Consider the following 17,360-nt stretch of genomic DNA (forward strand, 5'->3'; position numbering starts at 1 on the left):
AGATGCAGTAAAACAGTAAGCTGTTTTGTTGGGGTTTTCTTATCCTTTTATTAGGCAAGAAAAACATTGAGTGCAGATAAGTTGGAGCATTTGAAGTCTCAGCTGGACCTTAGCGCCTGCAGTGAACTAATTTCTCAGCTGGATGAGTTGATCTTAAGGCTCGAGCCTTTGGAGTCCGCGTGCAGCAGCAGAAGAAGCTCCATCTCATCGCATGTAAGTGCGTTTCTCTTCCACTTAATTATTTAGTGGGTGTGTGTTGTAGGGACATGGGGGACAGCTTCCAGTCGTCAGTTCTCTCCTCCTTCTGTGTAGGTTCTGAGGGGTGAACTCAGGTTATCTTACTTGGCATCAGGTGCTTCACCCACTGAGTCATTTGCTAGCTTAGTAACTTTTAAAGGTGTTTGAGATCTTACAGGGAAATGTAAGTCCAAGGATCTTTTTTGCTTTCCATGTAGTACTTTTTGGGGCGATAGTGGCACGGAGATGTCAGCTTTTTTGGTTACTTTGACCGACTGCAGGGAGCTAAATAGTTTGTAAGAAGGGAAGAGTTATTTTGGCATGTGGTTTGAGAAAGTTTAATACATGCTTGGTTGGTATTGTCCACTTTTCTGCTGAGCTCCACTTTAAAGGCTTCCCACCTCCCAGTAGCACCTTAGATTGAGCATCAATATAGAACACATTCAGAATCCAGCATGTAGCAGGGGAGTTTTCTTCCATGATGCACAGTGAAGGAAAAGCAGGTGTGTCTTGAAGCTGCATTTGTTCACACCACTGTTTACCGCTTGCCGGTCCCAAATGTTCTTCATAGTTTCCTGTCTAGGTGAGGTTGTGTTCAGTTTGTGATTTCAGATGTTTTATGTCACCTGAGGTCTCTGGACTATCTCATTCCAACGGCCTTCCTCCCTGCCTGCTTTCCAAAGACAGGACAGGCTGAGCAGTGTGGTGCGTGACATGGTGGCATTAGCTTATGTGACACCCCCACGCAAAGCGCTCAAGCTCTTCTTCCCCTGGTGTGTGCTGGGGAGCTGTAGCTGTTGCTGCCGCTGACCTTAGACTCTAGCACTGGTGTTATTTGAGAAAAGCTGTGTTGTGTTACCTGGGAGAACTTTGATTTTGAGGGGAATTCTTTTCATTTTTAGGAAAGTTTTAGCATCTTGGACTCTGGTATTTATCGTGTCATCAGTAGTAGAAGAGGCAGTCAGTCCGACGAAGATTCTTGTTCCCTTCACAGCCAGACCTTCTCAGAAGATGAAAGACTTAAAGAATTTGCCTCACACCAGGAAGAGGAGCAGCCAGAGCAGGGCTGTGGTGTCAATAGGAATGAAGGTGATGGCTGTGTCTCTTGTTGGTCACTGACAAGGAGCAGTTGCTCTCTGGGAATTGACAAGATAATGTTATACAAAGAGTTTCTGTCAGGTCTGAGTAAAGTTTACCATGTTAGAGACTAGCTGCCTGTAGACCTGCTGGTCACTAGAAGATGGTGACACATAGGTTGTCTTTTTTTTTTTTTTTGGTTTTCCGAGACAGGGTTTCTCTGTGTAGCCCTGGCTGTCCTGGAACTCACTTTGTAGGCCAGGCTGGCCTCAAACTCAGAAATCCTCCTGCCTCTGCCTCTCGAGTGCTGGGATTAAAGGCGAGTGCCACCACGCCCGGCACATAGGTTGTCTTTAACCTCTTGTTTGAACTAACATTTGTAAAGGGCCTAATTTGGGTCATGCATCAAAAATGCTGGACAGATGAAGACAGATGATTAGCCAGAATCATGTCGCTTTTTACCCTCACTAACCACATTATTTTCCACCAGGAATGAAAGATGGCTCCGGGTTTGGGAGCCATCGCCTTCCCTTTTCAATGCTCCAGCATTCCTGTGACTGAACTGTTGAGAAGAGATTAGTAGAAACTCTAAACTACCTTTGTGGCTTATGGGGATTCAGGGTTAGTAGTTGGATGAAGGTACCTGGCTCAGTGTTTCATGTGGACCATCCATGCATCCCATAAACCTGTGTTCTGTGCTCATTTGTATCTGGGTCAGTTATGATTTTGGTATCGAATCCTTCATTTCCTTTGGTTTATTCATTTCTGAATTTGTTTAGCTTTTTAGAAGTCTTCCATGTGATTAGATGTTTGTTTTTCCCTTCTTCCGTTTACCAGAGAGTGCTTCCCACAGTCCAGTGATGTCTGAGGTAGATAAGAGTGAAGCTTTTCTGCCCTTCAGCATTGCACTGCCATTTCGTTCTCCATCTCCTCTCGTGTCTCTTCAGGCTGTTAAAGACAGGTAAGTGAACCATCTTGCCCTTTAATCCCATTTCTCACTTGGCTTTAGTTGTCAAATGACGTATTGAGAAGGAAGACATTTTAAATGATTAAAAAGAAGGCCTCTTAAGTTACTTCTCTAGTAAGCAGTTACTATAAACTACTAATTTCTCCTTTTAACCTTGGGGAATTGAGTGTTCCTCTTCATTTGCATAGCTGAGTATTTAGGTTGTTGTAGATGAGCCCCCACTTCCACCCCAGACACAGCAAAGATGAAATACTTTGGTCTCATCTCTGGTGTATGCTGTAGTGTGTCCACGTAGAGGAAGAAGACCACCGTGTCTCATCAGTTCTCTGCTGTGTGGATTCCAGGGATGTCACTCGTCTTGTCAGGCTGGGCGGCCAGTGCCTTTACCACTGCAGCCGTTTTGCTGGCCCATTTGCTTTTTCTGTGTATGTGAGGATTTGTGTGTGAGTTTTATGTGTACTATGTGTATGTGGGTGCCTGTGGGAGCAAGACCATGCTGGGTCCTCTGGAACTGGAGTTAGAGGTGCTTGTGAGCCTTCACGTGAGTGCTAGAAGTGAACCCAGGTTCTCTAAAAGAATAGTAAGTACCTTTACTTGCTGAGGTGTCTTGCTGGCCCTTTAAGTCCTTGATCCTTTCTCACTCAATGGGTCAGAATTGGAGGATTTTTTTTTCCCTTCTTGAGGCATATCCTCATTACATAGCTCTAGCCGACATGCAGCTCCATATGTAGAATGGGCCGGCCTCAAGCAGAGATCCACCTGCCTCTGCTTCTTGAATGCTGGGGTTAAAAGTACATACCATCATCTGGGAGAAAGGAGATTTTTGAAAGTTTTTCCAGTCTTGGCCCTGAGAATGAATGAGAAGACGTATCTTCTGCTCGGCTACTTGCCCGAGTCCTGCTGAGTACACATTCCTCTTGTCTGTCCTTCTGTATCTGTTGTGAAAAGTTGGGAGCTAAGACCCAGGAGGTGATCCTTGTTTCTCTGACTAGAAAGTGGCTGATGGTCACATGTTTACCTTGCTTGAGTTGAAGGAGGCATGACATTGCAGGAACAACTGGATTAGAGACCTGCCCCTCAGCAGTGACTCACTGATCTCAGGACAGGGGCTTGTTGTTGTTGTTGCCATTGTTGTGTTTTTGTTTTTGAGACAGGATTTCTATGTGTACCTTTGGCTGTCCTGGACCTTGCTCTGTAGACCAAGGTCAGCATGGTCCCAAACTCACAGAGATCTGCCTCCCTCTGTCTCCTGACTAAAGGCTGGGATTAAAGGCATGTGCCGCTACCACCCAGCTTCAGGGCAGTTCTATAAACACAGTGAATCACTTTATCGTAAGTTTATATGAGACTCATGTGAAATGTGGTTGACTAGAGAAATTGTTACGGCAGAGTCTGTCTTTTTATTAAGTTCAAGCTGGCTTAATAGTACTAATGCAAACAGAAACATCAGAAACAAGTGTTAGAGCAACCATGATATATAACTAGTGTTATATATCAACTCTTGACAGTGTTGATATAATTTCATGTTAGATTTTTGGTATTTGACTTCCAGTGTTTCTAGCTTTGTGCGTAAAACTACTGAGAAGATTGGCACGCTTCACGGAAGCCCCGAGCTGAAAGAGCCATTTGAATCCAAGGATGCTGACCGAGCACATGAAGAGGAAGTGAGTGCAGTCACCTGCCCTCTGGAGGAGGACACTGAGTAAGCCTGTGTCTGTGTCTAGAATGCTAGGGCAACTGGCAGTGTGCAGAAGCCATAGATGGTACTGTGGGAGACCCTGTATGTGTGACGCTGCTCATCAAAGACTGTTGCGTAGCGCAGATTCTGCAAATTCCACAGTTTACAAAGAATTAATAACTGTTGAGACAGAACTTCAGTCTCATACCTCATTCACCTTTCGCCTCATCTGTCATCTTGTCACACTTCTGGAATGACAAAGGAGTGCTAGATTAAGAGGAGATGACTAAGATCAGGTTGTGTTCTAGCCTTCTGACTAGCTTGTAGCTTCACATCTTTAATGCTGTCTGGCCTGTCAGCTCTAGGATGTGCCATTGCTTGATGAATTAGAACAGAATAGTTAATGAAGATACGGGGTTTGTGGGGAGTGACAGGAAGACTCTTTAAGGCAATGCAACATGAAACATACTTGCCATTGAGTAAGTAGCAGAAGTCTTGGTCTTAAGAAAGCTTTGAAAAAAGAAAAAGGACAAAATAAGAAAGCTTTGGTTGCCCCTATTGCCTGTGAATAGGATTCTTTCTTTTTCATGCTTTTCTAGGGAGAAAGAAATTCATCAACCTCCTGAAGAAGACAGGCTTCAAGAACTCACAGCAGCGACAGCAGAAGCAATGTGAGTGTGGAGGGTCTACAGTGCGTGGGGGTGGCCTTTGCACTGCATTTGCACTGGTCCTGATGTGAGTGTGGAGGGTCTACAGTGCGTGGGGGTGGCCTTTGCACTGCATCTGCACTGGTCCTGATGTAAGTGTGGAGGGTCTACAGTGCGTGGGGGTGGCCTTTGCACTGCATCTGCACTGGTCCTAATGTGAGTGTGGAGGGTCTACAGTGCGTGGGGGTAGCCTTTGCACTGCATCTGCACTGGTCTTGACTGTCTAGGTCAGAGGTAGCCTCATTTGCAATGGCTGTTCCAAAATTAGTAACAAGCACCAGAGTCAGTGTTGTCTGCCTTGTAGGCTTGCGGGATAATTGTCATTTAAAATGCTCAAAAGCAACATTTATTCTATATGAGTATGCTTTAATCAGTTAAGTTTGTTTAAATTGTTTTAAAAAAACAAATGAAACAACTTTACATTCATCTCTTTTATATAGGACCAAGTTATTGGACCCTCTGGTTCTGTTTGAGCCCAAGGTGCTAAGAATGGTCTTACATGAGTGGCTTTCACAGTTAGAGAAAACATTTGCCATGAGAGACTTCACTGGCATTTCCAATACCAGCAGTCCAACCGTGAAATCAAACCTGGGTGCACACCTCCTCGGTGAGACAGAAAAGAGAGTATTAGATGAAGAGAGTGGAGAAGAAAGAAGGGTCTCTTTAGACACTGAAGAAACTGGAGGTCAGATAACCTGTGACCCTGTAAGCAGCCTCAGTGAGCCCTCGGCTGACCGTTTTCGAGTATGTTCTCCATACGCCATCGCAAACAGCCTTCAGAAGGACCTGGCGGAATTGACAACGTTGTGCTTGGAACTGAATGTGTTGACTTCAGCAATGGAAAGCGTAGGTGGGCATGTGGACCCGGCTTCACAGCAGCTCTCTCCAGAAATCCTGGCTTGTCGTTTCCTAAAAAAGTACTTTTTTCTTCTGGACTTGAAAAGAGCAAAGGAGAGTATCAAGCTTACTTACGACAGCCCTTGTGTTTGGGACACTTTTGTCGAAGGACTAAAAGGTAACTATCAGGTGGCATTGCCAAATGTAGAGGTATTTTATAATGTGGGCACTAGACAAAAGATTTGGATAGAACTCTCTGTCTGGCCAGACTGCCTTCTGTTTTCCACTCACTCTTTTAAAAAATATGTATTTGTATGTATGTGTGTATGCCTCTGATACATGGAAATACACACTAATAATAAGTGAAGTTACTTTTCACGTTAACATAGGAAGTAAGGGGTTTCACCATGGCATCTTTGTATGTACTTTTCCTCATTCATCCCTGGCCTTCTTTTTCCTCTTTTCAGCGGATGCCTTTTTCCCTCCAGTTCTCCTCTTCTGTTCTATTACTTTCTCTACAGCTGCGCAATAGAAAACATGCGGCATTTCTGAGTCTGACTTATTTTGCTTAACATGATTCCCAGTTCCATCCATTTTCCCACACAAGTCATGATTTCATTTTCCTTTATGACCACATACATTCCATATTCTTTATGTAGCACATTGTTTTTATCCATTCATCCTTTGATGGATGCACAGGCACGTTCGGTTTCTTAGCTGTTGTGAACATCGCAGCTAGCTTGGCTGAGCGGGTACCTTTGCTGTGCTGACTTGCGATTCTTAGCATGGATGCCTGGCTCACATGGCAGATCTAAACTCCAGTGTCACAGCAACTGTAGCAGTTTGCATTCCTGCCAGCAGTGGGAGCTCTTCTCTCCCACATCAGAGGCAGCTAGCTGTCCTGACACTGTTCTTTGGTGTGTGCCTTCAGGACCATTGAAAACTACCAGAAAAAGCCAACAACCACATTTTACTTAGGTCCCGAGTCATACCATTTTTGCTTTCTTTGTTTAGTTAGTTAGTTAGTTAGTTAGTTAGTTAGTTTATTTTGAGACAGGGTCTTTGTACAGAGCCCTAGCTGTTCTGGAAACTTACTCTGTAGACCATGCTGGCCTCAAATTCATGAGATCCACCTGCCTCTGTCTCCCAAGTGCTGGGATTAAAGGCATGCTCCACCACTTCTGACCGTTTTTGAAACCAAAAAAGTTTTTGTTTGTTTGTTTGTTTGTTTGTTTTGGTTTTTGGATTTTTCAAAATAGGGTTTCTCTGTGTAGCCCTGGCTGTCCTGGAACTCACTCTGTTCCTGGTCTACACAGAGTGAGTTTCTGGCCTCTAACTCAGAGATCCGCCTGCCTCTGCCTCCCGAGTACTGGGATTAAAGGCGTGTGCCACCATGCCTGGCGAGTTTTTGTTTTTCTATCTAGCTTGCCACTCACTTCATTCACTGAGGTTGGCTGTGAATGATTCCTGAGTGCTCCCAAAAGGCAGTTCTTCCTTCTTAGGATGAAGATTTGCTCGATTGCTGGTGTGTGTTTTGGTTTTATGTTTTAAAGGTCAACTATTTTTAAATCAATTTTACTGAATTTAAATCTAAAAGATGATATGGGATACAGGGGATACATGTTCTGTAAAACCTGAGCAGGTTGTCTTCAGTAATAGAGATATGTGACTCATAAGTACACACATGCATGGTACACACACACACAGTGCACACATACATGGTACACACACACACAGTGCACACATACATGGTACGCACACATACATGGTACACACACACACAGTGCACACATACATGGTACACACACACACAGTGCACACATACATGGTACACACACACACAGTGGACACATACATGGTACACACACACACAGTGCACACATACATGGTACACACACACACAGAGCACACATACATGGTACACACACACACAGTACACACATACATGGTACACACACACACAGTGCACACATACATGGTACACACACGGTATACACATACATGGTACACACACACACAGTGCACACATATATGGTACACACACACACAGTGCACTCATACATGGTACACACACACACACAGTGCACACATACATGGTACACACACACACAGTATACACATACATGGTACACACACACACAGTGCACACATACATGGTACACACACACACACAGTGCACACATACATGGTACACACACACACAGTGCACACATACATGGTACACACACACAGTGCACACATACATGGTACACACACACACACAGTGCATTCATACATGGTATACACACACAGTACACACATACATGGTATATACAAACACAGTACACACAGAGTCCTATAAACTTACTTTTTCAAAGCATAATAGTCCCTTCCATTTCCACTATTTGTGCTTTTGTCCTCTGACAGTTTGCTATATGTGAGTCTGACAAGGAGACTTAGAGGTTAGGAGCTGGCACTTGCTGCTCTTGCAGAGGACCTGAGCCTGGCTCACAGCACCCACATCAGATGGCTACCACTCCAGCTCCAGGGGATCCCGTGCTGTCTCCTGGGCTCTGGGTACACCAGTACACACATACACAAAAATAAAAATTCCATGGAGTTTTATCTCCCAGTTTAACTTATCATCTTTAAAAGTTGAGCTTAGATCCTGGTAGGTTTTATTTTTGTTTCCTGCAATGCTTAGCCAGTCTTGGGGTCTTGTACTGGTGGGTGATAGCAGGCCGTGATAAAGGCTGTTGAAAGAATGTGTCCATGGGTATTTGCAGCGAGGTGATGGGAAAGGCTATGCTTTACCTTTCAGAAATGGCAAGTTCTAATCCTGCCTACACGGAGCTGGAAGAAGGAGACCTGCCCACGGGGTTACAGTTACTGGATGGCTCCGTTCCTTCTGATAGTCCCTTGTTGATTGCATTTGCCACCCGGTAGGTTGCCCTGTATGTTGTTTATGGGAGCTAAAGCATCTGCAGTGTTTTTATGGCTTCGTATCTAGTGTTTGACTCATTTGCATATTGTGCATCTTCTTATTAGAATATTTGGTTTTATTTCTAATGAGTGCTAAGTATGACCGAGCCATATGATGGCACTGAAGTTGGAGACTGACGTGCTCTGTTTTCAAGTGCAGGTTGTATGATAGATTTGGGGAGTCTGCCCTTCGAGCTTGCAGCAAGTTTTATCCGTCCATTTCGCCCTCCGACATCGCGCAGCTTTGCCTTCATCATCCTGCTCAGTTCTTGGCCTATCTAGACAGTCTGGTGAAGTCCAGGCCGGAGGACCAGTGGTGAGAGGGCGTGTGTGGTCTCTGTCACCACTTGTCACGTTTTCACTGTCAGCTACTCTGGAAGATGGCGATTTGGGGAGTTTTAATCCCCTTTCTCCCACCATACACACCGCAGATGCACACATACCACACTTCACCGCCTCTCTCCGAGAAGGTCTCAGATTCTCTGTGGACGATTAAGTCCTTTGTGCTGTCGAGGTGGCTCAGCAGTTAAGAGCACTTGCTGCTCTTGCAGAGGACCCAGGCTCTACTCCCAACAGTCACATGACAGTTTACAGCAGTCTGTAGCTCCAGTTATAGGAGGTCTGAGGCCCTCTCGAGGGACCTGAGGGTAGTGCATACATGTGGTGCACATATAGGTAGGCAACACACATATAAAATAGAATAATTTCCAAAAAGGAAATACATTCTTGGCATAGCAGGGCTTCAGCTAAGGCAGACAAACATGTGTCAGTCCCCGCCCCCCCACCAGTGAGTGCTTTTCAGTGTAGTGGCCCAGCTCTCCTCAGTGATCGATTCCTGCTTCTCCTCTCCCAGGTGGGGCCATCATTTCTCTGCTCCATAGCAGTAAACTCCCATTTCATTATTAGACTGAGAACTTTTCCTTTCTGTTTGTCACACTGACCTCCTGGCACCTACCCCCCTTTAGCTTTTCCTCATTGTCTTACAGCGTGGTTACTCCTTTAGCAGACTGGTACTCTCAATAGCGGAGCTATCATTTTCTTTACATCCCCACACTTTGTTTTCTCTCCAACTTGCTCTCAGGCCATCCTTCCTTGAGTTCCTTCTACAACCAGAGTCTTTAAGACTTGAATGGCTGCTTTTGGCAGTGTCCCATGATGCTCCACCAAGCACAAGTACAGTGGATGATGAAGGGCATCCCAGGTAAGCAAGCAGTCTGACATGTTCACCCACTGTAGGAACAGCAGTAGGAAAGCTTAACCGCGTAGCGGGAGCAATGAGCGCACATAACCTTGTAAATCCTAGTGGTTCTAAACACTTGGGAGCTTACAGACCCTATATGGATCCCACAATTCCATTCAGGAAAATGCACACTCATGTAAAAATGTGCACATAACTTCAAAGAATTAAGCTAGCCTGTCTGCAGCTCTTTTACAGACCCACAGTGAACCCCGGGTTAGCCTATCTGAAAGAAAAATGTGTGTGTGTTTGTGTTTTCTTTCAAAAGACATGCTAATTAGTTTAAAAATGTACCAGTAGGATTTGAAAAAAATAGAATCTGAATAAAACAAAAACAAAAAACCCACCAGTATGTAACTCAGAGACAGTCCTTGTATTTTCCTCTAAAGAAAGCGCTTTTGAAAGCACTGCCTCCTGGCAAATGTCTGTTTTATTTGATTTCCTCCTTGGCAGAAAGCCTAGGAAGACCCATAGTGGCTGTGAGTGATACACTCCGGGTTTTGATTGCTATTATGATTAAACTCAGTATCTACATACTAGACAGGTACCCTAACACTGAGTTACACCCTCAGTCCCTATTTCTGGTGTGTGTTTGTTTGTTTGCTTGCTTGCTTCATTTCAAGATGAACAAGTTTTAAGAAAAGTAGCTCTTTTTAATGTTTTAAGAGCACGAGAGAAATATTTGGACATATTGAAATATGCTTCAACTGTAGTCCTACCTACTAGATGATTCTAAGGTACTTTGTAGGGTTTATTTCCTGTCTAATTGGCTGTATTTTTGTTGTTTTTGTAGGCCCCATTCACACTTGCTTTCCTGGGGTTATAGTCAGCTGATTCTTCTTCTGATTAAACTTCCTGCAGACTTTATGACCAAAGAGAAAATGACTGACATCTGTAGGTCTTACGGGTAAGTGAGGGTGTTTATAGATACTGGTGTGGAGATTGGGATCCACAGATAAGCCTCTAGTTAAGGCCCTGCATTGGTGGCTTTATTATGCAAGGATCCAATTTAATACTACAATGTAAATGCACCTTCTACAAAAGTACTAACATTTTTATTTTCTGTGTTTGGCTCTTCTGCCTTCGTGAATGTTTGTGCGCCAGAGACCAGGAGACGTAACTGTGTTACATCAGGTTGTAACGGAGTTAGCCATGACGTAGGTACTAAGTATGGAACCCAAGTCCTGTGTAAAAGCAGCCAGGAATCTTAACTGCTGAGCCGTCTCCCCAGCCACATGTCTTAAGTGATAGTAAACACAAGCTTGCTTTGAAAGTTTGTTCCTGTATTATACAAAGGAGTGAATGGCCCTGTGAGTTCTCTGTGTGCCCTTTGCCTAGTTGCTGTAGCTAGTGTGTAGGTTGTTATGTATTATGTCCATGCCAGTCACAGTAGCTAAAACATTTCCACGAAGGCAGAAATCAGATTAGGCTCCCTGGAGGAGGTGCTCAGGAGGAGGAAAGGTTGGGGGTCAGCCCTGGAAGCTGTTGGCTGGGTGGGTCTGCTGAGGGAAAACCCACACATTCCTGAGAGGGTTGGTCACTGTCCCTGAGCTTGGCTTCTGCTCCACCGGAAGCGGAATCTTTTAGAGGGACCTCTGTCTTCCTTTCCCCTTAGATGGAACTCACACGATGGCGACTGTGTGATACTTACTTGTTCATTGATATTGAGGGATGAGACTGGCCAGGTGGCAGGTATGGGCGGGGGTGTGTCCATGCCATGTCGTCTGTGTGGAGGTCAGACAACAGTCTTCTAGAGTTGGTCCTAGAGATTGAAGTCAGGTTGTCAAGCTATGCAGCAAGTGCCCCAACCTGCTAAGCCGTCTCTCTGGCCCCTTTTAGACTCTATGGAGATTGTATCTAGTGTCATGCAGGAGAAAGCAAAGCCTGCAGAAAGGGTTGCATTTTTTACTAAGGATGCTGGACTGCTGAATGGGGACAGTGCCAAGGAAAAGTCCATGGGTTGAGATTTGTTTTGAATGTTTAAACTCATAAAAGTAGGGCCTGGTTCAGAGGTTAAGAGCACTGGCTACTTTTCCAGAGGATCCAGGTTTGATTCTCAGTACATCCATCTGTAATTTCAATTCTTGTTCTATTAATTATTTAAACTCAATCGGAGGTTTCTACCCCTCCCCCACCTTAGATCATTTAGTTCCTAATAAAAGACACAGAACTTTTATATTTTTTTTTTAAAGATTTATTTATTTATTATATGTAAGTACACTGTAGCTGTTTTCAGACACTCCAGAAGAGGGCACCAGATCTCGTTAAGGATGGTTGTGAGCCACCATGTGGTTGCTGGGATTTGAACTCTGGACCTTCGGAAGAGCAGTCGGGTGCTCTTACCCACTGAGCCATCTCACCAGCCCGAACTTTTATATTTATATTTACTTTTACCTTTATATTTTATATTTATGATAAGCCTCTAATGTACTAGAGCTGGGCAGAGGTCTGTCCTGGAAGCTATTAGGATCTGCTTCCCCATCAATAACCTCACCTTATAACCTGCCACGTCTCAAGTTCCATCTGGGCAGCTCTTTACTGCAATTGGCCAGCTCTCATGGGCATATTTTCATGACTCACCTACCCAATGGTGTCTTCTCTCTCCACCTTCTCTCCTCTCCTCGTGGTCCCTGTCTCAGACCCCCAGCCTGGGAACCAAAACACTGCCCAGCCTGTTTTTCTTCTGCCCAGCTGCAGGCTGTAGGCATCTTTATTCACCAATTAGGGATAACTTGGGGGCAAGGTTACATAGCATCACTTGGTCTGTGTGACAATCTCCTCATCCCTGGGGGCGACCAGGGTCAGTATATTTGCATTACAGTCCATGGCAACAGACCAGCCTTGGCAATTTCTGGGGGATCTGACATTCTCTTCTAGCCTCCACAGGCACCAGACATACATGCAGGCAAAGTAGCCATATACATAAATAAAATTAAAAGCTACTAGCAAAGTACATAAAGCTTTGTTTCTTAAGTTCTTTAAATCAAGGCTATTGAACAGAAGTTTGTGTGATAGTGGAAATATTCTGCTGTACTAGCCACTAGGGACATGTGACCATCAATTTTTAATTACAAAACTGATTTTTGCAGACTGGAGAGATGGCTCGGTGGTTAAGATACTTGCTACTCTTGCAAAAGACCTCATTTCTAGCACCTACTTGGCAGTTCACAACTAATGTAATTTTAGTTTCAGAGGATCTGATGCCCTCTTCTGGCATTTGGGGGTACCAGGCATGTACATTATATGTAAACAAGCATTCACATGACAATTTACAACTGTCTATAACTCCAGTTCAAGGGGGTCTAGTACCTATTTCTCTCCCCCCACCCCCTTGGTCAGCAGGCATACATATGGTGCACAGACTCACATGTATGCAAAATGCCATATACAGAAAAAAAATGAAAGGTTTTTTAATAAATAAAAAATTTTTTTAAAAAAGGACTTATCTCAAAACAACAAACGAAGCCTGTGTTTTAATTTTTACTGACTTTTACCTTAAGCTTACTGAGCACGTGTGGCTAATGTGGGCAGTGCGGGTCACAGACACTCACTGTCCTTCCTCCTTTCATCAACTTCCGCCCCTTTAAGTTTCTGGCCTGGATATCTTACCCTCTGTCTGGAGCTGGAGAGGAGGAGGGAGGCCTTCACCAACATTGTGTATCTGAATGACATAAGCCTGATGGAAGGGGACAATGGTATGTAAACCCCGTGCTCACTCCTCTTTGTGCTGTTCTGCAAGCCTGTCCTCACTTTCAGTAAGCAACCCTGAACCTTTCAGTGGTTGTCTACATAACCATGATAGCCGTTAAAATTGTGGGGGCTTTACCTACTCTTTGGCATATTCTGGCATCTTTCCTATTTAGCAACTGCTTACTGTTTTAGGCATAATACGCCATGTTTCCCGTACACTGTTGTAAATGAGACAACAGACTCTTGGGATAGACACTCTCATGCCTGTACAACTGGCTTTTATTCTTGCCCACTTTAAAGCACTTTTTGTTTCAGCTGCCAGAATGATTCTTAAACAAACAGGCAGACAAATTTAAAAAAAAAAAAAAAAAAAAAAAGCCTGGCAAGGTGGCCCAGCAGGAAAGAGTTTGGTTCCCATGGCCCCATGTTCAGTGGATCATACTTGCCCACAACTGCAGCTCCAGGGACTCTTGACTCCCTCTTCTGGCTTCTCTGGACACCCGTGCACATGTTCTCACAGTAATGCATGTGTGTACATCTTGCATGCATGCATGCCTGTGAGCATGTACACACACACACAGCAGTAAAGTAAATCTTAGCAACAGTTGAGCAGTGTGGCTCCTGCCCTGAAGGCCCTTGCACGGAACCTATACGACGTAGTTCATACTGTTAGCCGGTGCTGTGGCCTGGCCTGACCTGTCATCCTTACCGCACTGCCACATGTCACATAGGCTGTTGTGTTGTGTTGTGTTTTGTTTTTTGTTTTATGTTTTTCGAGACAGGGTTTCACTGTGTATCAGCCCTGGCTGTCCTGGAACTTGTTCAGTAGACTAGGCCAGCCTTGAACTCAGAGATCCACCTGCCTCCTGAGTGCTGAGATTAAGGGCGTCTGCCACCACTGCTGGCTCAGTGTAGGCTTTTAAACATCCGCTTAACTCAGCTGGTTCTTTGCGGTGTCACATTACCTTCTGTGTCGCCTGTGACATAAGTACAATCCTCTGCACTCCCTGCCTGCTCCTACTCCTCGTTTGGACGCCATGCAAGACATAAGCATGCACCCTCCCGCCTGTGCCCTTCTGCCTGGCTTAGCTCTTGCTCACGTGTTGCTTATCGCAGAACGTTTCTCAGATGCTCTGAGCGATGCCCACAGTCCTAAAGTTCACCATTCTTTCCCTTAGTACACTTAACATGGTGTGTAAGTAGCGATTTGTTTATGTATGTAAGGCCTTTACTAACCTGATTGTGGGGTTGTGTCTGTTTTACTCCTCGTTGAAATTCAAGGAAGTTTGAGGATAAGTTTTAGTTCTGTGTGTCAGAGAGGTTTGCGCTGAGGTGAAGAGACCCCGTTCTTGAGTGTGCTTTAAGAGTTCTTACAGTTCTGAGGCTTCGTGGATGGAGCCTGTGTGCTTTGTGGCCAACACCACTGTTGTTTCTGTGTGCAGGGTGGATCCCTGAGACCTTGGAGGAATGGAAGCTTCTCCTACATCTACTACAGACCAGGAGCACAAGGCCAGCTCCCCAGGAGTCACTAAACGGGAGCCTCAGTGATGGGCCAGCCCCTATCAACGTGGAGAATGTGGCCCTCCTCTTAGCTAAGGCCATGGGCCCAGATCGGGCCTGGTCACTGCTACAGGAGTGTGGTCTGGCTCTTGAGTTGTCAGAAAAGTTCACCAGAACCTGTGACATCCTGAGGATTGCTGAGAGAAGGCAGAGGTAATGCCAGCCTGTCATGCACTCTCTGTGATGCCGGGGCGCCCAGACTCTCGCAGATTCGCAGAGGTGGACAGATGGGAGTGCAGAGGTCATGTAGCCTGCTCCCTCCTTCCCTAGCACACGAGGAGACTGAGGTGTGTCTGCTGACCATGGTGTAAAAGAGGAGGCCAAAGTACAATTTACTCATAATCGTGATCAAGATACTCTTCAGTTAGTTAGGACGAGGGCCCCAATACTGTACGTCCTCGGTTCTTTGAATGATTTTGACATTGCCAGGCCTGATAGCTTGGGCCTATGAGCTAGCTCCATAGAAGGCCAGGGCAGGAGAACCATGAGTTCAAAGACACCCAGGGTGATTTAGTGAAATCCTGTCTCAAAAGTGAAAAAAGGCTGGGGATGTAGCTTAGTGGCAGAACACTTATCATGCATGAAGCCTTGGGTTCAATATCCAGTTAATAAACAAAGCAAAGTATTTATGTATATATATGCATGCATTCGAGCGTGTACACACGTGTGCACACACACACAAATATTTTAATCAAGTTTTTCTTCTATTCGTGGTAAAATAGATATGGTGGAAACAACAAAAGCAAGGCAAGCATGCTGGCACACACCTGTAATCTCAGCCCTGGGGATAGATACTGAGACAGGAGGATCAGCAGCTTCAGGCCAGCCTGGCTGTATAGCAGTAATGACTGTGTTGTAAAAAAGGAAAGAAAAGGAAAGCAAACCCATGGGAAATTACTGTCTGGAGCATTTAGTCATCTAGTGCATGCACGCTGCTATGCAGCTGGTCTCCACTGTGTTCTCTTCTGTGAACTGGGGCACTATAGCTATGAAACAGGCCTTGCGTCCCATTCCCTGGCTACCTCCATTCTGCTTCTGTTGAGTTTGAGCGTCCCAGATGCCTCATCTAGGTGCACTGGTGACAGGATAGCTTGACGGTCCCCTCTCTGATATGTCTGAGAACAGAGGCATTTCAGCCTTCTTAGTCTCTGGACTCGGAACAGTTACTCAAGTTTAAAAGTTTTAGGATTTTGCAGTAGAGTTGCTTAGCTGGTTTGCATTTTCCTAATGACGATTGATGCTGAATGAACATTTGTGCTTACTGGTTTTGATATCTGTCTTTGGAGAAATAACTGAGTTCATTGCCCATTTTAGAATCAGGTTGATAATTTAGTTGTGGAATTCCACCACATTCGAAGTATAAGTACCTGTTACCAGGTAGGATTTGCGTATATTTTCTTCCATTCCAGGTTGCTGGTTCATTCTGTTGATCCCTTCCTTTTTCCCCCCCAACACTGGGCATTGAACCTGAGGCTCATCTGTGCATGGCCAACATTCTAATTCCCTGAGTCATGATGCCCCACCCACTCTGCTGGCTTCAGCCTGGGTCGTTGGATCACAGAACCAGTGTTTTGAATCCTCTTAAGTGTACAGAGTTTTTAATTTGTTATTAAGAACGCATGAGGACAACTGAATTTGTTTCTTTCTGTGGGATTTCAGAGCGCTGATACAAGGCATGCTTGAGAAGTGTGACCGCTTCCTCTGGTCACAGCAGGCCTAGTGGGGGATCTACTTTGACCAAGTGGAATCCTGCTCTCGACCCTGCAGAGGGCTTTGGCACAGAAGGGAAGAGGACACCCCAAACCATGCCATCTGCAGACCGCCGCGCTGCTGCAGCTGCTGATGTCTCATCACCGCCTGGCCAGCCCTTGGCTTTTGTGGCTCTGTGACCTCAGAGTTTCTCAAGGAAGCAGTGGGCTGTCCTTCACTGGAAGCAGCCTGGGGGCGCTCCCTGCTGGGTGGGATTCTTTGTGAACACAGTGAATCAGGGAATTGGTTTCTACTGATGCAGATCTGTAGGGGGCAGAAGCTTTGGTACAGGAAGACAGATAACTAACATTATAAACTGGAGTTCAATACTTTTTCCTACTGAGTTAGGACCTGGAACGATGACATCATCCTTGTTGGCTTATGTAATAAATCCTGAATCTCCAAACTAGAGTTTTAAATAAAACTGCCCATATCTGAGTTGAGCTCAGTTTCAAGTGTTTTTCCAGTATGTATTTGATATTTTCTAATCTAAGCCTATATGTGCTGACTAACCCCTGGAAATATATTGTCTGTAATTTTGAAGAGCGGGTGATGCCCTCTGTTTTATTTTTTTTTTTATTGAGTTATGCACTTTTTCCTTCATTCCTTTCTTTCTTTCTTTCTTTTTTTCTTTTTCTTTCTTTCTTTCTTTTTTTTTTT

General features: G+C 44.8%; 1 protein-coding gene across 3 annotated transcripts in view; it reads left to right on the plus strand.

The window, feature by feature from the left end:
* Hps5 (HPS5 biogenesis of lysosomal organelles complex 2 subunit 2) overlaps positions 1-17,143 on the plus strand; it is a 36,005-nt gene extending 18,862 nt beyond the window's left edge. For 2 of the 3 annotated variants that reach the window (XM_021166117.3, XM_021166115.3), the window contains exons 11-23: positions 55-213; positions 1,140-1,326; positions 2,152-2,275; positions 3,834-3,983; positions 4,559-4,630; positions 5,107-5,681; positions 8,304-8,424; positions 8,625-8,780; positions 9,546-9,665; positions 10,495-10,608; positions 13,290-13,396; positions 14,834-15,104; positions 16,611-17,143. In XM_021166117.3, the coding sequence (XP_021021776.1) occupies positions 55-213; positions 1,140-1,326; positions 2,152-2,275; positions 3,834-3,983; positions 4,559-4,630; positions 5,107-5,681; positions 8,304-8,424; positions 8,625-8,780; positions 9,546-9,665; positions 10,495-10,608; positions 13,290-13,396; positions 14,834-15,104; positions 16,611-16,671 (2,217 nt within the window). In that variant the 3' untranslated portion in view covers positions 16,672-17,143. The remainder of the gene's footprint in view (positions 1-54; positions 214-1,139; positions 1,327-2,151; positions 2,276-3,833; positions 3,984-4,558; positions 4,631-5,106; positions 5,682-8,303; positions 8,425-8,624; positions 8,781-9,545; positions 9,666-10,494; positions 10,609-13,289; positions 13,397-14,833; positions 15,105-16,610) is intronic. The other variant, XM_085841720.1, reaches the window with a different exon arrangement.
* The last annotated feature ends 217 nt before the right edge of the window (positions 17,144-17,360 follow it).

Source organism: Mus caroli, unplaced genomic scaffold (genome assembly GCF_978045245.1).
Source record: "Mus caroli unplaced genomic scaffold, Mus_caroli_1 scaffold_8, whole genome shotgun sequence".
NCBI classification, from domain to species: Eukaryota; Metazoa; Chordata; class Mammalia; order Rodentia; family Muridae; genus Mus; species Mus caroli.